The sequence below is a fragment of the Aspergillus tubingensis genome, assembly GCF_013340325.1.
Source record: "Aspergillus tubingensis WU-2223L DNA, scaffold_8, whole genome shotgun sequence".
Taxonomy (NCBI): Eukaryota; Fungi; Ascomycota; class Eurotiomycetes; order Eurotiales; family Aspergillaceae; genus Aspergillus; species Aspergillus tubingensis.
Window position 1 is genome coordinate 3295615 of NW_023336282.1, and position 27061 is coordinate 3322675.

The 27061-nt window shown below is 52.4% G+C and overlaps 10 protein-coding genes across 10 annotated transcripts; 5 read left to right on the forward strand and 5 right to left on the reverse strand.

The window, feature by feature from the left end:
• Positions 1-381: 381 nt before the first annotated feature.
• AtWU_07407 (putative long-chain fatty acid transporter) lies at positions 382-2474 on the reverse strand (the record flags this gene model as incomplete). The annotated part of the gene is made up of 3 exons (XM_035502516.1): positions 382-1542; positions 1595-2385; positions 2459-2474. 3 exons carry the CDS (start codon positions 2472-2474, stop codon positions 382-384), a joined length of 1968 nt encoding a protein of 655 aa, XP_035358409.1.
• Positions 2475-3201: 727 nt separating this feature from the next.
• Positions 3202-4538, reverse strand: AtWU_07408 (putative aminotransferase; the record flags this gene model as incomplete). Its single annotated transcript, XM_035502517.1, has 3 exons — positions 3202-3922; positions 3984-4432; positions 4506-4538. 3 exons carry the CDS (start codon positions 4536-4538, stop codon positions 3202-3204), a joined length of 1203 nt encoding a protein of 400 aa, XP_035358410.1.
• A 753-nt stretch (positions 4539-5291) lies between these two features.
• Positions 5292-8692, forward strand: AtWU_07409 (putative ATP-dependent permease ADP1; the record flags this gene model as incomplete). The annotated part of the gene is made up of 3 exons (XM_035502518.1): positions 5292-6920; positions 6972-8387; positions 8456-8692. The coding sequence occupies 3 exons, from the start codon at positions 5292-5294 to the stop codon at positions 8690-8692; spliced, it is 3282 nt and encodes a 1093-aa protein (XP_035358411.1).
• A 995-nt stretch (positions 8693-9687) lies between these two features.
• On the forward strand, positions 9688-10375 carry AtWU_07410 (cornichon family protein; the record flags this gene model as incomplete). The annotated part of the gene is made up of 4 exons (XM_035502519.1): positions 9688-9788; positions 9936-10091; positions 10155-10221; positions 10283-10375. The coding sequence occupies 4 exons, from the start codon at positions 9688-9690 to the stop codon at positions 10373-10375; spliced, it is 417 nt and encodes a 138-aa protein (XP_035358412.1).
• A 712-nt stretch (positions 10376-11087) lies between these two features.
• On the forward strand, positions 11088-12935 carry AtWU_07411 (WD40 repeat domain-containing protein; the record flags this gene model as incomplete). Its single annotated transcript, XM_035502520.1, has 2 exons — positions 11088-11210; positions 11307-12935. 2 exons carry the CDS (start codon positions 11088-11090, stop codon positions 12933-12935), a joined length of 1752 nt encoding a protein of 583 aa, XP_035358413.1.
• A 329-nt stretch (positions 12936-13264) lies between these two features.
• On the reverse strand, positions 13265-16723 carry AtWU_07412 (EF hand domain protein; the record flags this gene model as incomplete). Its single annotated transcript, XM_035502521.1, has 1 exon — positions 13265-16723. The coding sequence occupies one exon, from the start codon at positions 16721-16723 to the stop codon at positions 13265-13267; it is 3459 nt and encodes a 1152-aa protein (XP_035358414.1).
• Positions 16724-17556: 833 nt separating this feature from the next.
• On the reverse strand, positions 17557-19499 carry AtWU_07413 (putative MFS multidrug transporter; the record flags this gene model as incomplete). Its single annotated transcript, XM_035502522.1, has 6 exons — positions 17557-17900; positions 17968-18641; positions 18694-18727; positions 18780-18924; positions 18977-19234; positions 19296-19499. 6 exons carry the CDS (start codon positions 19497-19499, stop codon positions 17557-17559), a joined length of 1659 nt encoding a protein of 552 aa, XP_035358415.1.
• Positions 19500-20373: 874 nt separating this feature from the next.
• On the reverse strand, positions 20374-21720 carry AtWU_07414 (methionine aminopeptidase MAP1; the record flags this gene model as incomplete). The annotated part of the gene is made up of 3 exons (XM_035502523.1): positions 20374-21024; positions 21101-21499; positions 21586-21720. The coding sequence occupies 3 exons, from the start codon at positions 21718-21720 to the stop codon at positions 20374-20376; spliced, it is 1185 nt and encodes a 394-aa protein (XP_035358416.1).
• A 574-nt stretch (positions 21721-22294) lies between these two features.
• Positions 22295-24003, forward strand: bna4 (kynurenine 3-monooxygenase; the record flags this gene model as incomplete). Its single annotated transcript, XM_035502524.1, has 3 exons — positions 22295-22418; positions 22575-22789; positions 22843-24003. 3 exons carry the CDS (start codon positions 22295-22297, stop codon positions 24001-24003), a joined length of 1500 nt encoding a protein of 499 aa, XP_035358417.1.
• A 257-nt stretch (positions 24004-24260) lies between these two features.
• Positions 24261-25497, forward strand: AtWU_07416 (uncharacterized protein; the record flags this gene model as incomplete). The annotated part of the gene is made up of 2 exons (XM_035502525.1): positions 24261-25043; positions 25105-25497. The coding sequence occupies 2 exons, from the start codon at positions 24261-24263 to the stop codon at positions 25495-25497; spliced, it is 1176 nt and encodes a 391-aa protein (XP_035358418.1).
• Positions 25498-27061: the final 1564 nt, after the last annotated feature.

A 27061-nucleotide genomic window follows, 5' to 3' on the forward strand; every position in this document is an offset into this window, starting at 1 on the left:
GATACTGTAAGGGTTATCTATCATATAGCGCCAATGGGATCATCCCAGTGGTTGATTGACTGATGACCTACTATCTACATATCCCTGTTTTGGAGACTATATATTCAGGAGCTTTCAAGTTTGGTACCTTTCAACGCTGCTTTTGAGAGGATATCTGATATTACTCATTATATCATATTAATAGACTACTAGTATGCGCCGAAATATAATTCCCGTTTCACATTTCACACACGCTTATGTACCAGGACAACCATGATGTAGTATTCACAACAACTACAGCACATGAACTTAAGCAAAGATGACACATGTCTACTAACAAGATACAGCGCTATTGATATCGACACTTATCTACTAGTATCCAGAAAACACTAACTGGACCAGCTACAGCTTGGCCTGCCCAGCCTGTAGTCGGTCCCAATCCTTCGCCTCAAACGGCACATACTGGTTCCCCTGGAGCCAGTACATCCGGTCACTCGCCGGAACCAGCGCAGGATCCACTCCCTGTGTCCGGAGAGTATGCTTCTGCTGCTTGTTATTCCCCGTAGCCTGCATCTCAGCCGTGATTCGGAGAAACTGTGGAGCAGCAAAACGCGGAAGATTCTTCACCACATGCGCAGCCAGGCTGTTTAGACTCTCTTCAGATGGAGGGAGAACCACTGTCTGATCCTCAGAGCGTGTCTGTTGCTGAAGAACGATGGCAGCGCAGCCAGCACGACCGTCATGATTTGGCAACGCCACCCCGTAGACGTTGGCTTCGTGCACTTCCGGATGCACGCCCAGCACCTCGGCCACCTCGCTGGTGGAGACGTTCTCGCTCTTCCATCGGAAGGTGTCACCTAGACGGTCGGAAAAGTACCACCGACCGTCTTTGTCCCATCGGATCAAGTCTCCGGATCGGTAGTAGGCGTCACCTTTGCGAAACACGTCGCGGAGTATCTTGCCATCCGTGGCTTTGTTGTTCTTGTAATAACCGACAAAGTTCTCTCCGGGATCCTGCGGGTTGAGTGCATATAGCAACTCGCCCGGATCGCCCCGTGGGACCTTCTTGCAGAAACCGGACTTGGGGTCGCGCCAGGGTTGTTGGGTTTCTTGGTCAACTTCAACAATGGCGACACTGCGACCGATGATCATGCTGGTGAGAAACCCGCTACGGCCAATTGCACCCGCAGTAAAGTCGTTGGAGGAGATGTTGAACAAGCCGCCTGGGCCTTCGGTAGAGGCGTAGAATTCGGCAATCGTAGGGATATTGAACCGTTCCTTCACCCGGTTCCAAATGTCTGGACGCAGACCGTTGCCTAGAGCCAGGCGAATCTTATGCTTCTTGTCTAGGTTTTCCCCGGTGACGGGATCGATGGCGGGCGGTACTGCCAAGAGGTATCTCATGGTTTCACCCACGTATTGCACGATAGTTGCATCATTCTCCCCGGCTTCCCGCATGAAGCTGCGAGCAGAGAACTTGCGACCGATGATCAAGGCCGATCCTGTCCACAAACACGGCATGAGACCGAGGATGGCTGCGGATGAGTGATAAAGAGGCATGCACTATGATGGGATTAGTGTTGTTGAGAGACAGTAGAGTATCAAAGAAGCGTACCGTGAACATCCGGTCATCCTTGGTCATCTTCAGCCAGGTATTGGTCATTACAGCACCAGCCCAGACTTTCCTCCAAGGAAGAATCGCAGGCTTGGGCAGGCCGGTAGTTCCACTGGTGTAGATCAGCGTGGCCATGTCGCGCAGCTGAGTACCGCTCCGAGCTGTGTCGTCCTCCCGCGTAGGCTCCATTCCGAGGATCTGAGCCTCGACTTCTGGGGTGAAGAAGACCAGATTGACCGAATCACCTCCGTCCCGGAAGTCAGGAGAAGCAAACAGCTCTAGTTGTTCGGACGTGAATTTCTGGCGAAGCTCATCTTCAACGAGTAGCAGTCGTGCGCTTGAGGCCCGAACCGAATGTGTCAAAGGCTGCCCTGTCAGATTGTAATTGATAAAGGCGGGCGCAGCGCCAATACTCCAGAGACCCATCCAGATAAAGACGAACGTCGAGGAGTTCATGAAATCCATGGCGACGACTTCCCGGGACTTGACTCCGTGAACCTGCTTGAACCAGGTGCCATAGCGCAGCGCCAGCACGTACGTTTCGTGATATGTCCAGCTTTGTCCATTGTAGACGATGAACGGCCGATCCTTGGTTTTCGGATCGCGGGCATGCTGCTCCAGAACATAGAAGAAATTGACCCGGTCGGTTCGCTCAGAGGACTTGGAGTTACTAGCTATACTGAGCATGGACGAGATTGAATGCTTGTCTTGGAATAGAGAGAATTTTGCATTTAGATATGCGAGCGTGGCTACCAGCGCCGAACCGGCGATCGGGAGAGGGACGGGGAGATCTGGTAGATCATCTAGTCAGTACCGGAATTCTAGCTATACTTCATATATAATTATGGTAGGGAGCTCACAGACCAGGTATCGCAGACATTTTGGGAGGTATTTTGACTGATTACGTAGGATGGTTGGGAAGAAGCGGCACACTGATAGTATGGTCTGCCCGGTGGTGGTCACCGGAAGGTAAGGGAAAAGGAAGGGAAGTGAGGAGACGAGCAGATGAGCCCGAAATGAGGATGCGCGCGGGGTATTAAATACTAGCAGAGGAACAAAGAAACTGTTGGAGCACGAGTTGGCATCGATGGAGCTTTTAGTTGACAGCCATGAGGCTGAGCCAACAAGATCCTTGTCATTCAATTCACCTTTTAAGTACTAGTAAGTATGAGAGGAGCGGGTGAACAGAGTTACCTCGGCTGGACGGAACAAGCGCTAATGATGGGTTGTGCATCAAATGAAGCTGGTCACGGTCTCCACTAACCTGGAATTATTGTTATTCAATGGTCCAACAAGAAACCAGTTGATCAGGTGGAGACTCGCCAAGTTGGCTGGTGGCTGAACCGGCCAATGGGTCCGTGGAGAGTGTGGGAATAACCGAAAATAAGCCTTCGTTGGGGCTAATTCCATCCATTGCTACTACACCAAAAGCAATAACTAAGTATGGCCGGACTTATTGATTAAGTAAGTTTGATGTTCGGGTTGATGCACGGGCTTATTGATGCACGGGTTGTACCTGATTTCACCTTTCTCCGGTCAATGCATGCTACATGCAGCTTTGGCTTGGCTAACTATTGAGATTATTCTCTAACTTACTCAGCAGATCTCTAAGTCCGGCTGCTCCTCACCGGCACGTTCCTATATTCCCCATCCATGAATGATCGCAACGCCTCCATGGCTTGTTCCAACACCTCCGTCTCACACACATACCCAATCCGAACATATCCCTCATAATCCTCTCCTTCCCCAAAACATGAGCTTCCAGGGACAAACATCACCCCAATCTTGGCCTGCAGTTGTTCACAGAAGGCTACATCGTCCACTGGAAGGCCTTGGTTGTTAAAACGCACAAATGCCGTGGTACCTGCTCGCGGCTTAACCCAGTCACATGCCCACCGATGTGACTCGATGAATTTCTCCAAGATTGCCAAATTCCGGCGGGCCAAGTCAAGGTTCCGCTTAATGAGGTTGGGCTCACACGCGGGGGCTAACGCGTAACTGGCAATAGCATCATCCAGCTGGCCGACAGAAATGGTTGTGTAGTCCCTGGCGCTGGCGCTGGCCTCAATAATTGAGCGGTCGCGAGATGCAATCCATCCAACACGGAGTCCTGCCAAGCTATATGCCTTGGACATGGAGCCAGTCACTACGGTATGCTCGTATCCTAGAGACAGGAGCGATGGCGGGGCTTGGCCTTCCCCGACAGAGTGATACAGCGGTCGGTAAACCTCATCGGCATGGACAACGATGGACGAGCTTTGAGCTATTTCAACAATTTCCTTTAATGTCTCCTGGGGTATCACCGCTCCGGTAGGATTTTGAGGGTTACTGTGAGGCGAAATATCTTGATCAGAGAAGCCGGTCAGTGGGATTCGAGGGGTTTACTAACTTGAGGATAATCATTTTGGTATTCGGACGGATAAGACTCTTTAGTTCATTGATATCCAGCCTCCAGTTGTCTGTCTCTTTGGCTTTCCACAGACTCACCTCGGCCCCGAGCGATTCCGGGACTGAGTAGAGCTGCTGGTATGTGGGGTAATGGCAAATAACATGGTCGCCGGGCCCAACCAGAGTATAGAGCAGGAGAAAATTGGCTTGGATGGCGCCAGCAGTGATCAAGACATTGTCCGATGGCAAGGGTGTTTGATCGGAGTACAGCCTTGCCAGGTTTCCCCGGAGTCGTTCCGACCCACGAATAGCTCCGTAAGTGAGCTTAATGCTCAGGTCCAACGGGTCGGACTTGTCCTCCGACAGCTCCCGGAGATCATTAAATGAAATTGACGCACAGCATGTTTCCGCCACATTGTATTTGGCTGTGGTTTCATATTTGTCCATCCACTTGTACAGAGTAGCACGGTTAGCTTCATCTAGTTAAAATATGCGGGGTTGTCCGGTTGGGGAGGGGTCATACTTGTTCCACGGCGAACTCTTTGATGTGAACCATCGCGAAGGCTTTTTGAGGACAGACACTCGTTTACTTCTAACAACAATACGGTCCTTGCTCAACAATGACTCAATGAGTCGGAATGCTTTTCCTTTATATCGCGTGGAATTCAGGTACCGAGTCACGTGAGAGTTGAATATGGGGTTTCCCGATTGGGTGAAACGGAGGAGAAAGTGGATGAAGTTAGGCAATTCCAGCGAATGACCGGTTAATTTACGCTTGCTGTCAACATGAACCATCGGAATATATTCGAGGCCATCCTAATGATATCCACCGCGCCCTGTAGGTGACAGTATGATCCACAGTAGACCAATATATGCCGTAGTTACTTTGAAGCAACATAGGTCGCGGTAGGTACCCGATAATACCACATCGCGCCGGGCTATCATTGGGTGGGTGCCCCAGGCTGTCAGGCCACAGATTAGCGCTTCTCCGCCCTCGTCATCGCCTCAACCTGTTTCCCCATCCAGCCTCTCCTCTTCCCACCCACCTTTACCGCTCCTTTCGTGGCTCTTAGGTTGTGGTTTCTGTCGGTGCAATCACGTTGGTGGATAGTCTGTTTTCCTGAACCTGTCAGGGAAGCCTTACAGTCCTTTAGATTGTATCCAGATGTGCTATCCTTTATTGTGATTCTCAGGCGTTCATTGTCGTCGCTGCTTACTCCGCACCCGGTCTCTCGGTCCGACAGCCCATCAGCTTGCCAGCTACCTACTAACTCAAGTGCGAAGGCAGCTCTCGCACTTTTGAGCCAGCATGCGGCTGCCATCGTCACTCCAGCTATCCCTCGCCCTCTCCCTCTCCCTCTCGGCCTCTACGGTCGCAGCACGGAGCAACTACTCCGAGGCCGCCCTCGTATCTCCGCTCTTCTCCGCACTCGACGATCGTCCAGATGGTTGCCCGCCGTGCTTCAACTGCCAACTAGACGCGTTCCAATGCGCCCAGTTTGCTGACTGCGATAAATTCACTGGGAAATGTGTCTGTCCACCAGGGTTTGGTGGCGATGACTGCGCGCAGCCTCTGTGTGGGTCGCTGGCCGATGGCCATCAGAGGTCCCCCCGGCAGGGCGACCAGTGCTCGTGCGAAGATGGCTGGGAAGGAATCAACTGCAACGTGTGCCAAACGGATGATGCATGCAATGCGATGATGCCAGAAGGTGAAGGGGGTGTTTGCTACAAACAGGGTGTTACCGTCAAAGAGAACTTTCAGATGTGTGACGTGACCAATCGCAAGATCCTTGATCAGCTCAAGGAGCGCAAGCCACAGGTGACGTTCTCTTGCGAGGCCGGAGACCAGACTTGCAACTTTCAGTTCTGGGTGGGCCGGGTAGAATCGTTCTATTGTGGATTGGATAAGTGCCAATGGGGCTTGGAGACTACTCATAGTCAGAACAAAACCCACTACACGTGCGAAAACATCAACTGCGAGTGTATCCCAGGACGCATGCTTTGTGGCGAGGAAGGATCTATCGATATCGGCGACTTTCTCCGAGAGTCAATCGCGGGACCTGCTACGTTCTCCTCGATCTCCACTGAGGGTGGCAGTCCGGAAGATGGTAGCACGTTCCAGGAGCCAGCTATGGACGAGTTGATTAAAGCTGTTTTTGGCGACAAGAGTATTACTCTGAATTGCAATGCTGGCGAGTGTCTGTATCGGACAGATGTTCCTGGCTACACGCGCCCGGTCAAACAGATCAACACCCCTCTTATCGCCGGCGTTATCGCGGGATGTGCCCTCTTCGTCGTTGCTGTCATTCTGTCTGTATGGTATCTTTCACGCAGGTCATATTTCGGTCGCATTCAGCTGCCCCTTTCGGACGACGAGGACGACGAAGCGGCCAAGCTCCTGGCAGAACACAAACCAGCGGCCTTGTATTGGGACAGTGTCTCGTACTACTTGAACGGAAAGGAGATTCTAAGTGGCATTCAGGGTTCTTCTCAGCCTGGTCAGATCACAGCCATCATGGGCGCCTCGGGTGCAGGAAAAACGACCTTCCTTGACATCCTTGCTCGGAAGAACAAGCGGGGTACTGTCCGTGGCGATTTCTATGTCAATGGGGAGAAGATCAGCGACCATGACTTCAAGAGTATGATTGGTTTTGTAGATCAGGAAGATACTATGCTCCCCACCCTGACTGTGCACGAGACTATCTTGACAAGTGCGTTGCTCCGATTGCCGCGAGACATGAGCAGGGCTGCGAAGGAGCAGCGCGTGTTTGAAGTTGAAAGGCAACTTGGGATATCCCATATCAAGGATCAATTGATCGGATCTGAGGAAGGCAGAGGTCGGGGAATTTCTGGTGGTGAGAAGCGCCGAGTTGGCATCGCATGCGAGTTGGTTACTAGCCCTAGTATTCTTTTCTTGGATGAGCCTACAAGTGGATTGGTAAGATACATCAGCCCAACTAACACTATGCTTTTCTAACTAGCTACATAGGACGCATACAACGCATTCAATGTGATTGAGTGCTTGGTGACATTGGCAAAAACATACAATCGCACTGTCATCTTCACTATTCACCAACCGCGCTCCAACATTGTTGCTTTATTTGACCGACTAATTCTCCTAGCTAAAGGAAAGACCGTCTATTCCGGACCATTCTCCACTTGCCAAAGATACTTCGACCATTCGGGTTACTCTTGCCCACCAGGCTTCAACATTGCTGACTATCTTGTCGACCTCACGATGCACGCTAGCGTGACCCGCTCTCACAGCGACGAGATCAACTCCCCCTTACTAGATGTACGGGTCGACCCCCCTAAGACGGCGTCAAGCAGCCTGCGAGCCGTCAAATCTGTGGCTAGTGCATCCAACGCGAGCTTCGAGGATAGCAGCAGTACTTTCGATGCGAACCGACGACCGAAGAGTAAGCGGCGCGTCTCCCTCAAACAGAAACAGGACAGACAGCTCTACTCGCGCAAGAAGGACCCAGAGGCTCCCCCTACCCCGAAAACCGATGAAGAAGACGAGCCTTTGGATGATGCCGCCGAGGAAAATCAGCAATGGCTGCGTCTTTCTCGTCAAACAGGCACCGCTCCATCTCAAATCATGGATGACCCTGATCAGATACCCCCAGCGGCCCCCGGACAGACAGACCTTGACATTTTGGTTGCAAACTATGCGGCATCGGACATCGCACGCTCCGTGCATGATGAGATCGTAGCGGCCATACAGCATGCACGCGTGGCGAACGGGTATACCAACCCCGAGCTGATGTCTGCTCCTACTGGAACCGGCAAGACATACGCTCGCATTGGCCTCTTGCGACAATTCCTGATCCTGTCACAACGGACCTGGCGTAACTTGTATCGGAACCCTATGTTGATGCTCACGCATTATGCCATTTCTATCCTGCTCGCTGTTCTGTGCGGTTACCTCTTCTACGGCTTGACCGACGACATCAAGGGCTTCCAGAATCGGTTGGGTCTTTTCTTCTTCATTCTCGCATTGTTTGGATTTAGCACGCTTACCAGTCTAACGGTGTTCTCCGGGGAGCGGCTTCTATTTGTACGCGAGCGAGCTAATGGCTACTACCACCCGATAACCTACTTTGCGGCCAAGGTGGTGTTTGACATTGTGCCCCTTCGCCTTCTCCCTCCTATTATTATGGGTATCATTGTGTATCCCATGACTGGCTTGATCCCGGCTTGGGGCGAATTCTTCCGTTTCATCTTGGTACTTGTTCTCTTCAATCTAGCGGCCGCCAATATTTGCTTGTTCATCGGTATCATCTTCCGGGATGGAGGCGTGGCCAATCTGATTGGGAGCTTGGTGATGCTGTTCAGTCTGCTCTTCGCTGGTCTCCTGCTCAACCACGACGCCATTCCCAAGTCTGCATTGTGGCTGCAAACTGTGAGTATCCACGAACCTTTTGTTGCTGTATTCACAGAGGTTTTGTGCAAGTTACTGACTCTTGATAGCTTTCCATCTTCCACTACGGCTTCGAGGCTCTGATCGTCAATGAAGTAACGTATCTGACCTTGATTGATCATAAATACGGCCTCGACATTGAAGTTCCCGGTGCATCCATTCTGAGCGCTTTTGGATTTGATACCCAAGCTCTGTGGACCGATGTCATTGGACTGGCCGTCATCTCGGGTGCATTCATCGTAATCGCATATGGCGCGATGCATATTCTGCTAGTTGAGAAGCGGTGATAGTCTGATAAAGGTGCCGGTAATCATCTATGCCGACACACTTGATCTTGTTCTATTATGCAGCCCACGGGCTATGGTTGTTTTTGTGTACTGGTATTGACTCCATGATGAGCATTCTGATACGACGTCTTCTTTCTATTTCTGCTTTTTAGTCCTGTTCTTGCCACATATCTCCATTGCACCGTTAGCTAGCTAATGATGGGTTATATCTATGTAAATAGAGGTCAATTATTGAAGGTGCTTCTACTGCATATACTTGGTGATGGTGATGCTATAATGCGGACTTGCGGGCTGGCCAGTAGAAGCCGCCAGATGCGGATGGAAGCACGTGTTTCCCCACGTCATCGACATGTGTTTGTGATGGCAGAAATACTATGCTATGCTGTGCCCATACCGCCATTTCACATAGAGTTTATTAGATAGTTGAGCCTTCATATTCTGGTAGTCCTTTGCAATCACTGATATCATACGCTTGCTAAGCTCTGCAGCAAAAGCTTTCGTAATCGATACTGCAGTGGTGGTGATTGGCAATAGTGGCCGATGCCGCGATTACTAGTATCCGATAGCGGCTGAGCATCAACAGGCGCATAGTCCGCGGTCATGGCCATAATTGCTTTTCTCGCGCACACTGGGGTTATGACCCTGATTTTCAGTGTCAGACAGATAGTAGTAAGTCGTAATAATGAGTCGAGATTGGAAGTAAAGTCACCAGTAACCAACTCCACGGACTTGACAGCAGATCGCGGGTCACTCCCCCGGAAGAGCCTCACCGCCTGCCAGCTCCAATCGCGGCTTTCCCCCATCGGTTCGAATCCACAATCAAGTCCAACTTCCTTCGTCTTCAGTTCTCACCTTCCACCCCTTCGCCTCTGTTTCCTCCTGTTCTATCTCCCTGCCCCCGAGCACGGCCACCTCTCCGCTCCTCTCCTCCCCCTTGTCTTCTTGTTAGCACCCTTTTCGAGTCTTTCGAGCATCTCTTTTCCATCTTGCCCACCATGTCCGGTGAAGCCTGGCTCTATCTGTTGGCGGTGTTGATTAACGCCGTCAACCTGTTCCTGCAGGTCTTCTTTACTATCATGTACAGCGATCTGGAATGGTATGTTCTTGTCTATATCCTCCCTATTGTCTCGCCGGTATCTGTCGTGTGCGTGGACGAGCTCTTGTGAGCCGCATGGGAGCTCGCCATGGATTGCGACAGCGTGATGGAACCCAACCAGCTAACCATCCCGGTTCGCTCCCGCAGTGACTACATCAACCCCATTGATCTGTGCAACCGCCTCAACGCCTACATTGTGCCCGAGGCCGCCGTTCACGCTTTCCTGACCTTCCTGTTCATCATCAATGGCTACTGGGTCGCCATCGTCCTGAACCTGCCTCTGTTGGCGTTCAACGCTAAGAAGTAATGCTGTCCTTCCAGCTCCGCCATGGTGTAGCCCAACTAACACAACCGCCCTTTCTACAGGATTTACGAGAACCAGCACCTCCTGGATGCGACCGAGATCTTCCGCAAGCTGAACGTGCACAAGAAGGTTAGACTGCATTATCTCAATCCCGCTGTTAAGGCGGACCGAGCGCTGACACACATTGCAGGAATCTTTCATCAAGCTGGGCTTCCACCTTTTGATGTTCTTCTTCTATCTCTACAGCATGATCGTCGCCCTGATCCGCGACGAATCTCACTGACTTCGTGGCAAGACGGAACACGCACTGCGCAACGGCCGCCCGGGCTGAAGTGTCATATAGTGCGATTGTCTTGACTTCTCCTTTGGCTAGGGAAGATTGGACGGAGCATGGTTCTGCGAGTATCGGTCTCGCTGCTGTATCCCGACGCAACTTGCGCCTCTCGTCCCGGCTGCTTGACACTGTCGTCGGTGTGCCGGCGCGTGCAGCAGAAGAGACCTTGTATATGACGTGACTATGAAAGCATATCATTGATGACAGCGAACGCGTGAGGTCTCAAGATCTTGATGTTTTTTTAGGTTTGCGGAAGAGAGATAGGCGATAGATGAGGTAATCCGATCGCCTGGGAGCAGCACGCCGGAGAGGCTGCTTGAGTTGTTCTTGTTTGCTTAGTGTACTTTCCTTGGGTTTCTGATGTTGCTAATTTCCTGTTAATGTCTTCAATAATGGTGCTGTATATACCTCAGCGGTGTGACAATGAGCGCGTACGATATCTTGATTCCTTGTAGAAGCACAGCTATGTAGATAGTAGTAGATAGTAGGGTTGGTTGTCCGCCGGAGAATCTTGCGCGGGCGGTGCTTCCGCCTTCCGTAAAAGTCGGGCGTGGGACTTCTGCCGATCGTAGAAACCAAGCTTGCTTCCACTTCATTTCTCGCCGCATCGGGGAAGTTTAATTTGTTCTTTCTTCCCTGAATCACAGCCATCGCAGCAATCATGGCATCATTACTCGGCGCCGGCTACGAGTCTAGCGACGATGACTCGGCGAAGCCCACCCAACCCCAACCTACGGTGCCCTCAGCGACCACGATTGTCGCGGCGCCAGAAGTGAACACAGAGGTTTGGTCCCCCAGTTTCTCTTGAGATCGCTGCTATGCAATGAATCCCCTATGATTACCCAATTCGGAATGTCTGGTGTATCTAACAAACCTACAGGATCAAGCGCATATGCAGATGATGCTCGCTAACACCTCATCCACCGCGCTCACCTACAACGCTACCTACGATGATCTCTCCCGGCCGTCTCAAGGCCCCGTCAACCCCTTCAAGCCTGCCGGACCGGCAAACGGCCTCAAGCGCAAGAATGTCCCGACCGGATTCGCCGAGGAAGCGGCCATCAGTGAGGCGACCTTCGCCGCGCAACACCGCACCTTCCAGAGTCTAGGCTACACGCGCAACCCAGGTCTCCCGGGCCAGTTTGTCGGCAATCTTGATAGCGCAGCCAAATTTGGTGGCCGCGATGTCATCCAGATGAAACCCTCCAAGGAGGCCTCTGCAGCGCTGCGCGCGAAGCGGCAAAAGAAGGGTGACCCCAGCATCGTTGAAGGTGAAGGTGCCTACCTCGGCCCATGGGCGAAATACCAACGCGAGGAGTTCTACGAGGAGGAGGCCGCTGACGAGGATCGCGAACTCGCCAGCGACGAGGAGTACGTCGAGGTCGATGAAGAGGAGGACCTGGCCCCATCAGCCATGCCTGCCATGAGCAAAGAAGCCACCGACTACCAAGACGACACGACCAAGGTCGAATCCACCGAATTCCACGGCACAGAGCAGTTCGACTACTTGGGCCGCACGTACATGCACATTCCTCAAGATCTGGACATCGACCTCCGCAAAGACCCCGGCAGTGCCAAGAACTTCATCCCCAAGAAACTCATCCATACCTGGAAATCGCACACCAAGGCCATCACCTCTCTCCGCTTCTTCCCCCGCTCCGGCCACCTCCTCCTCTCCTCCGCCGCCGACGGCAAAGCCAAGATCTGGGACGCCTACCACTCACGCGAACTGCTACGCACTTTCTCCGGCCACTCAAAGGCCATCACAGACACCGACTTCCACCCCAGCGGCACCACCTTCCTCACAGCCTCCTACGACCGCCAAATCAAGCTCTGGGACACCGAATACGGCAAATGTCTCGGCCGCTTCAGCACCGGCAAAACCCCCCACGTCATCCGCTTCAACCCAGGCGCCGAACACTCCCACGAATTCCTGGCCGGTATGTCCGACAAGAAGATCGTGCAATTCGACACCCGCTCCGGCGAACTGGTCCAAGAATACGACCACCACCTGGCAGCCATCAACACCATCACCTTCGTCGACGACAACCGCCGTTTCATCTCCACCTCCGACGACAAATCCCTCCGCGCTTGGGAATACGGCATCCCCGTCCCCATCAAATTCATCGCCGAACCATACATGTTCGCCCTCACCCGCGCCACCCCCCACCCCAATGGCAAATACGTCGCCTTCCAATCCGGCGATAACCAGATCGTCGTGTACGGCGCCACAGACAAGTTCCGCCAGAACCGGAAGAAGAGTTTCCGTGGCCACAACAACGCCGGCTACGCCATTGATATCAAGATCTCCCCTGACGGACAGTTCATCGCGTCCGGTGATAGTGGCGGCTATGTCTGCTTCTGGGATTGGAAGACGGGTAAAATGTACCATAAGATCCTGGCTGGTGGAAAGGAAGGTGGCGCGACTACTTGTCTCGATTGGCATCCGCAGGAAACTAGTAAGGTTGTTACCGGTGGGTTGGATGGGTTGATCAAGTATTGGGATTAGGGTTGTTTCGTTCGCTGTTTCTTTTTTCTGTATAGGTGTTGTTTGTGTGTAATAGATATAGTATGCATGAAATGGGTTATATCGGCTATGTGATGATGCGTTTTTGAACGTGACGTATATCATTGCTTGATTGTATTGTCCTAATATTCAATAGACAAGATACCAGTAGTCCTTTGTAATATATGAAAAGACAGGACAGGTAGTATGATTAGTTAAGTCAAGTCATGAAATCTACTATTTCCATACTATTATGCTCTCACACACGCACAACGAACATATTATACAAACCCACCCATTGCTACTCACATCCACAAAAAAAAAGTAGACACCTAAAAACTAGCCATCTCAATCCAACTCGCGACAAACGCCAACGCACGACCACGATCCATCGCCATCCGCTGCGCAAACTCCGAGAAATTAAGCTTTGCGCCACTGCCGCCGCGTTCCTTGGCTTCGCGCTCGACCTTCTCTAGGTAAGCGAGATGAGCGATGCGAGCCTTGGATGGGGGCCGAGGCGGACTGGCATGTCTAGCGAGAGGAGGGGCCGAGGACGATGACGATACGGGTAGGGGGTGAATAGGGGAGGGGGAGAGTTTGGGAGCTGTGGCTTCGGCTTCCGGGGAGGAGATGGAGGGGGAGGTGGGGGCTGGGAAGGAGGTTGTGGCGGTGGGTTCGAGACGGAGTTCGGCGGGGAGGTGGTGGCTCTGTTGGGGGTGGAAGGCGGGACTGTTGGTGCTGCTGGAGAGGATGAGGTCGGAGTCGTCGTGGTGGTTGTGGTAGGGCTCGTCGGGTTCGTTGGGTCGGTGGTGTGGGAGGGTGGGGTCGTAGTAGGATGCGGTGGATGGGGGTCGGGATGATTCTTCGTAGTCGTCGTTGACTACTTCGTCGTCGTCTTCTTCGAAGGTGGACGCGTGAGAGGGGGGGGACATGGGTGTGTGTTCTGTTCCTAGGGTGCGGAGGAAGTCGTGGCTGGATCGTGGGTGCATGACTTCTTGTTCTTCTTCATCGTCGCCTTCTTCTTCGACTTCAGGAACGCCGAGATAGACGACGTCGTCGTTGGGTACACCCAGGTCTGGGGTGGGAGGGGGAAGAACTGGGCCATCCTGGACGGGCTCGAGAGGTGGACTGCGGACGGAGTAACCTGCCCGGCTGAGCAATTCGTCCAAGGAATGGTCACGGAATGGATTGACCATCGATGACTCTGGATGCTCGTCCGGCTCGTTGTTGGTTTGCTCCGGTGCGAGTTGTGTACCGGATTCCGCCTGCTCGACTTGTTCGATTTCGCGCGCCCACATCTTGCGCTCGGCCCGGGTCCGGAAGGCCTCCATAAGAAGGTCCTCTTTCGGCTTGAATAGGAGGTCGAGCAGCTCGTTGAATCCTTGCTGGGTGACTTGATACAGGATCTCTTTGCCGACATCTCTTTCGACCTCTGGAATCTCGAACCCGCCCCACCGTTCACCCACCAGGATGCTGCGAGATGAGGTTGACGGGTTGGAGCGCACGTCGTAGTCGTCGGTGAGATCATCTTGGAACCGCACCTTGGAGGAGGAGCGAGATCGGGGAGATGGGGGGTGAGACTCGGGCTGGGGCTCGTCGACATCATCTTCGTCCTCATCCTCGCTCAGGCCATCGACGTCCATGTCGCTGCGATAGCCAGGCGGAACAGTTGCGCCGTCCTCCTCATCAGTATAGAACCGTCTGCGCTGCCAGCGGTTGTGGATGCCCGTGCTACGAGCCATGTTAACCCGGAGTCGGTCCTGAGCGCACATTCTGTTGTATACCGCGGTACCAACACGGGCTCGATCAACTGGATCAGTGATATCGTTTAAAGGCACATGATATCCAAGCGCGTTCACAATATCGTAGTCTCGAACATGCTCCGGTGGAGGCCACCTGTCACTGGCACCGGAAGAGTTGGAGACATCGTCAGGGATATTACTACCATCGTCACCGTTGACTTCTCTTCTAGTGTTGCTTCCTGAAGTATGAGCCACGCCAGATCCGGACGGAGTCGCCAGGCGAGCCGCAGTTGGGAACATGGGTCGCACGCTGCCGTATTGGCTTCGCACCGCAGCGTCTCCCACAACCGAGTGTCGGTCTGCTGTGTCCGCGCGGTCTGCTCGTACGATCCCTTCGTTGTCCACGAGCTCCATGTCGCCATCCTGATTCAGACGCTTACCCTCCCCGGTCCTCGAGACTTCCCCAGAGGGAATGCTGCCAGGAAAGGCCGAGCTGATCGGCTGACTTCCCAGAACAACATCCCGAGCACCGCCTTCGAGAAAGTCGTCCTCCATACCTGCCACCATGTCTCGAGTCAGCTCTCTACTAAGCGCATAGTAGGCCCGGAAAACTCGTAGGAAATCCTTCCGCTCGATGTAGCCGTCACCATCAATGTCATAGCCACGGAATACGCGCCGTAGTCGCTCGTCATTGCTCTTATTGTTGAGACTGGCAATTCCTTTCAAGAACTCCTCGAATCCAATCAGACCATCCCCGTTGGTATCATAAAAGGCAAACATGCGGTCGTAGATCAGGCTAGGCGGCGGTGGGCGGATGGATGTGTTCGGCACGAAACACCGGTCAAATGTCTTCCTATCGATGGCCATGTAGAGCTTGTTCGGATCTTCTTCCCACTCATGGTTGGCCAAGCAGCGGAACTGGTCCCAAAGCGCATCCAACTCGGTATTCTCGAAGCTCGTCTCCTTCATGAGGCGCTTGGCCAAAGACCGAGATAAGCTGCGCGGCAGCATGGTAGGCTTCCCAGGGTACCAGACCGGCTGAGACTGTCGAGGATTGCCCAGGAATGGGGCAGGTATACGGACCTTATAGAACAGGTGTGTCTTGATGTGCACTCCCATGGCTTCGCAGGTTTCACACAGGTCGTAGTCGATGCAGTTCGCGCATCTGTACCGAATACCCTGAATGGGCATGGCTCCGCAGCTATTGCACGTCACGCCGCGATGGATATACCCATCCCGTCTGGCCTGGTCCTCAGCAATATGGTACAACAAGTTGAGCAGATTCTGTCCTTCTCTCGTTGGCGAGGCATCATTATTCCCATCCCTCCACGAGAACACACTCTGATCATCCACCACCGTCTCTCCACCATCCATATTCGGCGCCGGCGGTGACTCTTCAGGGAAGGTCGATGTCGACAAAGTGACCCTCTCGCCGTTTTGTCTCCGCCGCCGTAACTCTTCTCCGTAGTTATTGTCTGCATTGAATCGCATCAAGGCCCTCTCGATTCCAGCCTGCGAGATCCCCCGCCGCTGGAGCTCTACCATCAAGTATTCCCATTCCGGACAACCTTCTTGTATGAAATGTGTGGGCGGAAAGTCCAGTGCCAGAAAAGATTCCAGAAATGTGTCTTCCATCATCTCGCGCATCCGCTCCGCATGAGCTTGGGGCACCCCCACTTCCTCCATGAGCTGGTCCCGCGTTGCGAGAAGGGATGGGAGGAGGCCACTTTCCACGCGCCTTCCATCCTCTGTCTCGATGCGAAATGTTCCGTAAACTCCATTCTGGCGCTCCAGTTGTTCCAGGTGCGCGATAGCTCGCGTCGACGGGGTGTCGTCAACAGGATGGTCACTGGCGTTGCTGGCTTCGCTTCTCCGTCGCCGGCGACGGACGGCTCTGCGGCGTCGGAGGGAAGTTCGGGAAGGCGACGGAGGAGAGGAGGAAATGTAGTTGTGGATGTAGACGATCGCGTAGGCGGCGGCTACCCCGGAGAGCAGGTAGAAAATGGGACGATATCGTGACAGCGCCAGCCGTGGGCGGGTGTCCGACATGGCGGGCGACAAAGGAATGTGACGGTTAGGCCGATAGGATCATGCTTGTGAGATTTCACTGGGAGTCGCCGGTGGAACTCTCGGGGGTTGCAGGTGCTGTTGTCTCTCAAACCGCGACAGTGTGACTTGGAGGCTGACAGTTTGGGGTTCCGGGGAAAGTTGGCGGAGCTGGAGCCATCCAAGGCTAAAATATCCGCAGTCCCATCACCGCCTTCTTCTGTACCTGACTCAAGACCACTTCTTCTCTCTTCTTTTCCCAACGTTGACTACTCTTCTGAATGAAAATGCAGTTCGTGAACATGGGATTGATTACTTTCAGTTAATTTCATCGAGGGAATTTGGGTATCTCATAATTGCTGACTCATATGCTACGCCTGGCACTTGAATCCTGGGTTGCCTGCTGCCTCGGTCAATATTGGTTGTAGTAAGGGTTGCGCTAACATGCATCTGATGAAATCATTTTTGTCCAAAATAAAGCAATAGATACACCCGGGAATGCATGCATATGTACAACAAAAAAAATATCCATGATCAGTCTAGTATTAGACGATCTAATGCTTCCTTTTCCCGAATCCCATTTTGGTATCCGCTGGATCACAAGTAGATCCAACCCTTTTATCACTGGACCGAATGATGCCATCTAAGTCACCATATATATACCACCTCTAGCATCTGTTTTAACCATCCCGACAGTGGCATATACAGCCACTATGCAAGTGTATAGGCACCCACTCATCGATGCAAGTAAGCATCCCCGCAAACCCACCATCATCTAATCATCATCTACCCAAGTTCCCTTACTACCAACAGCCAGAGTCCAACCCCGGTATATCCTACCGCGACAACTTCTTCTCTCTGATAAAGAAACTGCTAATCAACGCACAAAACACAACCCCAACCAAGAATGCGAAGCCCTTATTCGTGGCCCAGCCATAACAGCTACGCACGATCTTCGCGGTAGTCGGATCCAGGGTCTTAATGAAGTCGAGACTTTGACGGACACCGTCGACAATCTTATCGATATCTTTGCTGTCGCGGAGGGCAAAGTGCAGGCGTTCGCGGAGGAGTTGCTGAACGACTGTTGAGGAGAGGGAGAGGCCGATGACGGAGCCGAGGGAGCGGAAGAGGTAGGAGCAGGCTGTCACGACGGCTTGGTCTTCGGGTGTGGAGTTGGAGACTATTAGGGTGAGGTTAGAGAGTCGGGTTGTGGAACTGATAGGGAGTGAAGCGAGGAAGAGGCTTACTGAGACTGATTAAGGTAGAAGTCACACCGATGCCGTTTCCAAAGGCGCAACCGACCATGCCTAGTACTAGGACGGTGGTGTTCTCGGTGACTGCACCAGAGGCCATGAAGATGGTGGTAAGGCCTATCGTGAGGCCGGTGTATGCGGCAATGGTGAGCCAGTAGAATTTGCCCGTCCATTTCATGATGTAGCCGGCGAAGAGGGAGCCACTGACGCCGGAGATGATGCTAGGGAGAAGTCGAAGACCGGCAACGGTGGCGGAGACGCCGTCGACGGCTTGGAAGAAGAGAGGGATGTAGAACAGGGCGGCGAGCCAGCCGCCGAAACTGAAGAAGTTACAAGCGTATGCGGCGAAGAAGGTCCGGTTGAAAATGATGTGGCCGGGGGCGAATGGTTCGGCAGCGTAGAATACCTCTATAATAATGAAGAGAGCGAAGAGAGCTGTGGAGACGCTCAGAGAAACGATGGTAATCGGCATTGTCCAGGAGACGTTGCTGCCACGGTCCAGACCGAGGAGGAAGCCGAAGACTGCGCCGACAAGGACGATGGCGCCGGGAAAGTCGATACGGCGCAATTTCGTCTTCCAGTGGCTGTCTTCCTGGGCGGGGAGGTCGAGCATGACAGTCACGGCGATGAAGGCGAGAATGCACAAGGGGACTTGAGCGATAAAGGCCCTGGGTTAGGTTAGAGGAGGGTGCGTAACGAGAGTGATTGGAAGGAGCGTACCATCGCCAGCCGATAAAGTCGGATAAGATACCACCTGCATAATATGTTAGGAGAGACTTCGAAATGTTATTATCGATCGAGCGTACCTAGAGGGGCACCTATACCGGAGCCCGTCGCATAGATGATATTGATCACGCCCTGCCAAACACCCCGATCCCGGAGAGGAACAATGTCACTCATCAGGATACTCACGACGGTGGTCATACCGCCGCCACCAATACCTTGGAAAACCTGGCCATCGTCAGTTACTGTCTCGAAGTGCGAATACAACAGTTCAACCTACGCGTGCAGCGATGAGCTGATCAATGTTCTGCGCAAGACCGCAGAACAAGCAACCGATGCCGAAGATGGCATATGCGAACAAGAGACATGCTTTGCGACCAAAGATATCACTCAATTTGCCGTAGAGCGGCTGAAACGAGGTCAAAGTCAGAAAGTAGGAGGTGGCGATCCAGCTGGTCAGGTTGAGGGCCTCCAAGTCACTGCCAATCTGCCCATAACTGGCCATAATGATGGTTTGGTCGGCTGCGGAGAGGAATACCTGGGCGGCATTAGTATTACCGAGGAATCTCCTATGCACAAATAGATGGGGAATCACATACTCCCAGAGAGATAGCCGGAATGATATACCTTAGGCCCTTCCCGGCCTCGGAAGCATCTTTGGCCTGGTCCTCCTGGGGCGGAAGAGTCTGCTCGCCGGACTCAACATCCTGACGGCCAAGGTTGGGAATAGCCCCCGTGGTAGAGACATTGCTTTGGGGACCCAGCAACGGGGAGGTCTCGGAAGGAATCCTTTCTGGAGACATAGTGGGGGAATGACTCTAGAGAAGGGTAATCTCCATTACCAAGGGGGCCAGGGAGTCGACACAAAGTCGAGAAGGTGGAGAAGAAGGAGGGGAGAATGAAGCGAGGGAAGAGTCACCGATTGTCAGAGGCAGAAGGGCGAATAAGTAATAACTGCTCACTAAAGGACTCACTAACTAGACTTCCACTAGTTGGGATAATGGGCCCCTGCGCTATTGTCACGTGGAGATAAGCATCTTTTCCCCACTTGCGGAAATACCGTCAGAGTCCGTCTTGATTGGTTTTATCGGCAACATAACTGCCATCTCTCGCTCGGCCGAGGCACGACATTGAGGGATCATCCTCGATGGTTACACAGAATTGGAGCCGCATAGGCAAGTGTCACTTGTGGATGTCGATTTAGACATGGCCATACATACTCATCCGAGGAGAGTTGTCAGAAAAATACAGATAAGGGAGAGACTTCCTCAAAACGGAAACGGGTCCGCCCGCCCCGATGGCGATGGTCTCTTCTCGGATATCGCAATCGCAACTCTATCGTTAACGCTATCTTCTCCGATCCGGCCGCGTACGTAATGCTAACTACGCTCTCCTGTTACGATTTCGCTGGCAGTTTGCCTTGTTCCGCCTTCATCCTGGTCAGATAGTAAACTATACTGCGACAACGCAATGCCAGACACCAAAATACACAAACATGGTTATGGTCATGGTCCACTCCTATACACTAAGGATATCTTCAACGACGAACAAAGACAGCGGCATAATAATCACTTAGAACACCCCAAAACAGTGCAAATACAGCACGCATCACACCCAACCCTCGTAATCATAAACGCTCTATCTCGTTACGCTACCTGCATGCAATGTACTTGAAACTCACGCTTCCGCAGCAGCCGGAATGGGCACAGGCCCACCGGGCGAGTCGGGGAAGCGCGCCGTCAGCACCTCGACACCATCCTCCGTAACCAAAAGTGTATGCTCGAACTGGGCGGAGAAGGCTCCGTCGGCCGTGGAGCTGGTCCAGTCATCGGGCCAGGTACGATCGCGGTGGGTACCCTGGTTGATCATGGGCTCAATGGTGAAGCACATACCGGGCTTGGCAACACCAACGGCCTTGTTTTTCGCGTAGTGGGGAACGTTGGGAGCGCAGTGGAACAGCTGGTTGATACCGTGACCGCAGTAGCTCTTGACCACACTGCAATCCCGGGACTTGGCGTGCTTCTCGATAACATTGCCAGGGTCGCGGAACAGCATGCCCGGCTTCACCAGCTCAATGGACTTGTCCAAGCACTCACGCGCCGTCTCAACCACGCGCACCGCATCGGGGTTGGCCTTGGCCTTGTCACCGACATAGTAGGTCTCGTTGATGTCTCCGTGGAAACCGTTGTGGTACAGCGTAACGTCAATGTTGACAATGTCGCCGTCCTCGAGGGGTCGCTGGTCGGGAATACCGTGGCAAATAATCTCGTTGATTGACGTGCAGACCGACTTGGGGAAGTTGTAGTAGTTGAGGGGGGAGGGGTAAGACTGTAGCCAATCGCATCAGCACCAGACCAAGCCACCACTAATCATCATAACTCAATATGCCCGGAAAAGCACTCACTTCACGCTCGATACAAGCCTTGTGAACCACCTCATCAATGTAATCGGTCGTGACACCGGGCTTCAACTCCCGGGCGGCAATATCCAGCACCTCACGGGCCAGACGACACACCTTGCGCATGCCCTCCTGTTCCTCCTTGCTCAGGATCTTGATGTTGTTGCGGCCAACGAACTTCTGCTCGGAACGAGGAATGCCATCCTTGGCGTAGTCGGGGTGGGGGATGGTCTTGGGGACGGTTCGCGGAGCCGACAGCGGGTATACAGGGCGCAGGTTGCCGGCAAACTGGAAGGCGGGGAAGGGGTTGTACAAGCCGGTTGCTGGATCTGGTTCAGAAACTACTTTAGGAGTGAAGAGGTTGGCCAGGAAATTACTCTTCTTGTGAATAGTCTTGTGTTCGCTCTGTATCGGACCAGTCAGCATTCGCAAATCACCTCGAAAAGCGTTCAAACCCACGTGAGCCGGATGGGTCACGTAAGGTAGCCTACCCAACTCCGTTTGAAACAGTCCTGCGAGCAGAAGAAGCTATCCGTGCCCGCCTTGAGGCATGTCGGACACTGCAACGTGCCTGCGTTCTTGTCACAGTCCAGCCCCATGCATTTCCGCGTTGCGACTTCCGCCATTTTGAGATCGAGCTATATCGCGAATGTAAGGGAATCAGGTAAACGACCGCTAGGAAAGAAAGAATCGAGAAAAATGGTCGCCGGAGGAATATAAGTTGGGCTAGAAGGGAAAAAATGGGACAATCCCCCGCGGATGGGCCTGGCGTGGCGTGGCGCTTATCCGCCCGGCCAATTCCAGGCACTCCATTCCCGCTTTGGGTTAGTGTGGGCTGTTTGCCCTTAGCCTGAACTGGACTAGTGTATCCGGTCTTACCCTAAGTAAGCGCCAACAAGCGCGCGTAACCGGCGTCAAGGGTCCTCAATGGGACATGCTCGTTGGTCAATCAGTCACGATGCTTATCGGCGGGGGGCGGCTAGAACAAACTCCTGTTGGCCGTAAAAATGTTCCACAGACCCACCGCCATATGGAAGAAAGAAGGAATGCGTGTGACGCAGCTGTCAGTTGCCATTTCAATATCAGTTTAAGCTCGGCCGATCTGCAGGTCTTTATACTACGCGGACTCGGGATCATCCTCAAGACTCCCAAATCACATCAAGTGTCCAGGTAGACTCTCGATCACGGACTCCGGTCAACATGGCGGAACCGTCTGCTGGACGACAAAAAGTGGTCATCGTGGGTGCTGGCCCGGTGGGGTCCCTGGCGGCTCTCTACGCTGCAGCTAGAGGCGACGATGTTGAGATGTACGAACTACGCGGAGGTTAGTCGCTATACGCTGCCAGGTTATCCTGGATATCCTGCTTCCCTTGCCATCCGACAGGCTGCGATGACTCTATCATCATCGACCCCGCATCTTCCTGATGACTCGATCTCTATCAAGAATGGGGCCATTCTCACACTACATGTTGATTTACAGATCTGCGTGATCCAAACACGATTCCTCTGAATTTCACCAAGTCCATCAATCTCGCCCTCTCCGAACGGGGCATTACCGCCATGCGGCAGGCGAATCGAGAGGAGCTCATCAAGCGCGTCCTCGCCGACGCCATCCCCATGCACGGACGTATGATTCACGGCCGAAGCGACGGCAAGCTCTGGGAAGCTGCGCAAACCTATGACGTCCATGGCCGAGTATGTCTTAGGTCCATTCATTTTCCAACAACTCCATCTAACATTGCTCTTAGGCCATCAATGCCGTTGACCGCGGCACTCTCAACAATGCCCTTTTGGATGAACTGTCGCGCACGCCAAACGTCAAGATGTTCTTCAACCACAAGCTCACCGGCGCCGACTTCCGCACCAACCGTGCCTGGCTCGAACGCCGCACTCCGGGAACCGCTTACACTCCGGAATCAGTGACCGAGATCGAAATCACCTTCGACTACCTCATCGGTGCCGACGGTGCCCACTCCGCCTCCCGCTATCATATGATGAAGTTCGCCCGAGTAGACTATCAGCAAGAATATATCGACGCGCTTTGGTGTGAATTCCGCATACCTCCACACCCGGAAACAGGAGACTTCCAGATCTCTCCTAACCACCTACATATCTGGCCGGGCAAAGAGTTCATGTTCATCGCGCTTCCGTCAGCTGATAAATCCTTCACCTGCACGTTATTCGCACCGGCCTGGCACTATGAGAAACTGGAGAAGAGCTCACCGCAAGACCTTGTGACCTCCTTCGATTACAATTTTCCCGGCGTCTGTCCCAACTTGATTACGCCTGAAGCCCTATCCGAGCAATTCACCGAGAACCCACACCTCCCTCTCATCAGTCTGAAATGTAAACCACACCACTTCGGCTCCAGCGTAGTAATAGTCGGCGATGCTGCACACGCCGTCCTGCCTTTCTATGGACAGGGACTGAACGCCGGACTCGAAGATATTCGCGTTCTCTTCTCTTTCATGGATCAATACGGCGTCTATGACGATCATGTCAGTCCTACACCTGAAGCTCGAGCCTCTGCCCGTGCCGCAGCATTGCAAGCATACACCAACCAACGCACGGCCGATACATGGGCCATCAACGACCTGTCCAAGCAGAATTATCTGGAAATGCGCTGGGGAGTCAAGAGTCCCGTCTACAAGTTGCGCAAGACGGTGGAGGAGACACTAGACCGCTACGTACCGAGCCTGGGGTGGCAGACACAGTATTCTCGGGTAAGCTTTAGTAACCAACGGTACTCAGAGGTGATTGCGTCTGTGAAGAGGCAGGGGAAGCTGTTAGGTGTTGCTGGGCTGGGGTCGGTCCTGGTGTCGGTGATGATCGGGGCTGGGGTATTGATGAGGTGGCCGGAGAGGTTGTCGTTGGGAGCTGTGTGGAGGACGTTGTTTGGAAGAAACTGATGGAATCCTCCGTATTTGTCTTTTGTTTGAGCTTTTTTTGCGTTATAACAGTATGTTATGTAAGTATAGCTGATGTTTTTTTGCTGCAAAACCCGACTGCATGCATCCATAGAATGACGCCAAATGCACGTAAATCTGCATGATAAGTTTGTCTGACGATAAAATATGTCATCTTAACCTTCCTCCTCAAATATATCAAAAACTTGTTTACCCCAAAGAACAGAACCACCAACTCCACTCACAACATCAGCACCAAAATGGACCCCCTAAGCAAGCTTCCATACGAGCTCCTCTCCCTAATCATCGACTACACAGCAGACTGGATCACGCTCGAAAGCCTCATTCATTTCTCCCCACCACTACACGACCTCTTCACCACCTCAGCAGCCCCCAGCACCTCACCAAAGAAACAATCACGAAGATCAGCACGAACATCATCCAAAGCCCACCGCGAAGCCATACGCATTGTCAAATGCACCCTCAAAAACAACCCCATCATGTCCGTCCAACTCCGTCGGCACTTCCACATAATCACCAAACTACGTCAATTTTCCTCACAACCAGCTGTCAGACGCACCATCTGTTATACTACACTCCTATTAGAAGATGATGATTCCTCCCTCTCCTTCGATTTCCCATCAGCCCACACAACCCTCCTCGAAATGATCACCCTCGCAGCCAACATCCAGCGTCTAGCATGCGCATGTCTATCCACCCTCCTAACCCGGCTTCGGAGCGTTCATCCGCACCGCTGGACCAAAGAAGACCTATATTCGAAGACATGTGCATCCACAGAGACAGAAACGGGACCGTACAAGCTACACGACGTGGGACCTCCCTCATGGCTCGAAGAGTATCGCATCTACCGTACGTTATGGTTTCTACAGCTGAGATATGAAATGTTATGTGTTGGCAAGAAGCTGAGATTGTTCACTGATACTCGACTTCGGAGAATGCAGGATGACTATACGGACGTAATTACTGAAGATGAGGCGAAGTTCAGGTGGATGAACTTCAATGAGCTCGAGATAAGAACTGTTGTTGGGTGGTTGAAGGGCTTAGATGGGGATTTGGATCTGTTCAAAACAGATGCAGATACAGATACAGACCTTGTTCTACAGCCGCGAGCTCAATGTCGACCATCTACAAGAGCCTTGGGCAAAATTCGCAAGTTACACAGGAAAGCCACGCAAACTCCACTACCACTACCCCCCAATTCATGCTTCGAGATCTGGTCCCCACCCTACCGACGACAACCACCACCACCCTCCCACCCGCCCCGACAACTGCACAAGCAGCACCGAGTGGCTTACTCCAAGCCGCTATAGCATGATCAGATTTGTCGGAGAAGAAGAACAGCGAATCCGCGAGGACAACAACAGCAAGTCAAAGTCCACGTCCCCGCGCAGTTCCCAGCAGGACCTATCAGAGTCCTGGCACGCACTTGGCATGGCGATATGGGATCGCTGGCGGATGGGCTGGGACTGGCCCTGATGAGACGGGAGTGTTTGTCGGAGCAGGTGGAGTCTGAATGGGGCGATGAGCTGCCGATAGGGCCGAGGCCCGCGCGTAGGGGGAAGGAGCTTGAATGTAGGCTTTTGGAGTTTGTGGAGGGGTGGAATGAGAATAATAGTACTAGTAGTAGGGAGGGGAAGAGAAAGAGGAAAAGGGGTGATCTTGAATAGTGCTAGTGAAACTGGAATAGTAGTAGAAGATATATATGATCATGATGGATTGGGTGAACCCGCTGCTGATAAAATTGGTTTGATAGCAACTACTACAGCCTGATTGTCTCAGTAAGTACGTTTATTTATGTTCGGTTGGGAGTTAAACTCAGCAAACCATGTTAGAGATAGTACCTGACTTATGAGTTCATTTCATGACACAAGTTAATGCGATCGGATTTCAGTTACCAAATGAAAATTCTTTGGTATTATGGACATTTTAAAACTATTGAAAGAAGATAACACTATAACAAGATGTTCTAGTGTAACAGGTAGTACAGTTATCTCTGTCACATACCAAATGACAGACACTACTAGATATTTACTTACTAGGCTAGTACAATTACTCCAGAAAGAATGCTAGTGATCATCATGCACTTCCTTCTGGGTCATACCTTAGGCTGCCCGCTGACCTCCAAAGCAATGATTTGTTGGGCCTGTAAGTCGCCCAGTTCTCGTGGTTCTGTTTGGTCGCGTTATATTACGTATGTTTTTGAAGAAAGGTAAGAAGTGGCGCGCCAAGTACGGTGGCTCTTTGAGGAGGTCGGGGGTAAGATGTACCTGGTTCGTTAGTAAGGGCAGTAAGAATGATAGCCGTCTGTTGATTGCCAGACTATCTTGATTGAGGCACGGGCTGGTTGAGAAGCACTAGGGGTTTAGAAAAAGGCCCCTTCTGTCTCTGTGCCTGAGGCCAATCTTGGCCGATTATCATGTCCGGACAGAGAAGGCGCATAACAGACTATTAATTCTGCAGGATTTTTTCCCCAATGTGGCCCCATGTCTTTCCACCTCATCTCCCTCCAGCAAACGCTCGTATGGCTCTATAGTGTGAAAATAACACTGTATTCCCGCTTCGTAGAGTCCAAAAAGTATTTGTATATGTCCCTGAGAAAGACACAAAGTCTGGCTGCTGACAACGCTTTATCAGTGCTAGTGGACAATTCAAAAATGGACCAAGCACTGAGCCAGCGCAGAGTTTCATATAAGTGTTCAGCCTGAAAAGCCAACAGAACGCAATAAACATGACAATTCAACAGCCATGTAACCTCTAGATCAACGGAAGTCGACCGCAGTGCAAAAAACAAAAGGCCACCCGGATCAGCCAAAATGAGCTGTACAACATGATATTGAAGGAGAAACATAAGGAACAGACAAATCTTCAACCCATACCAAGGCATAAGGTTCAAAAGCATATAACGGCACCAAAAGTATAATCTAAAGCCGAAAGGTAATCTGATCATGGAAATCCAGACAACATATAAAAAGAGACAAATAAACCCGAGGAACACACGAGAAACCTCCATAACGGCATAAAAGAAGCCCTAATATCACCA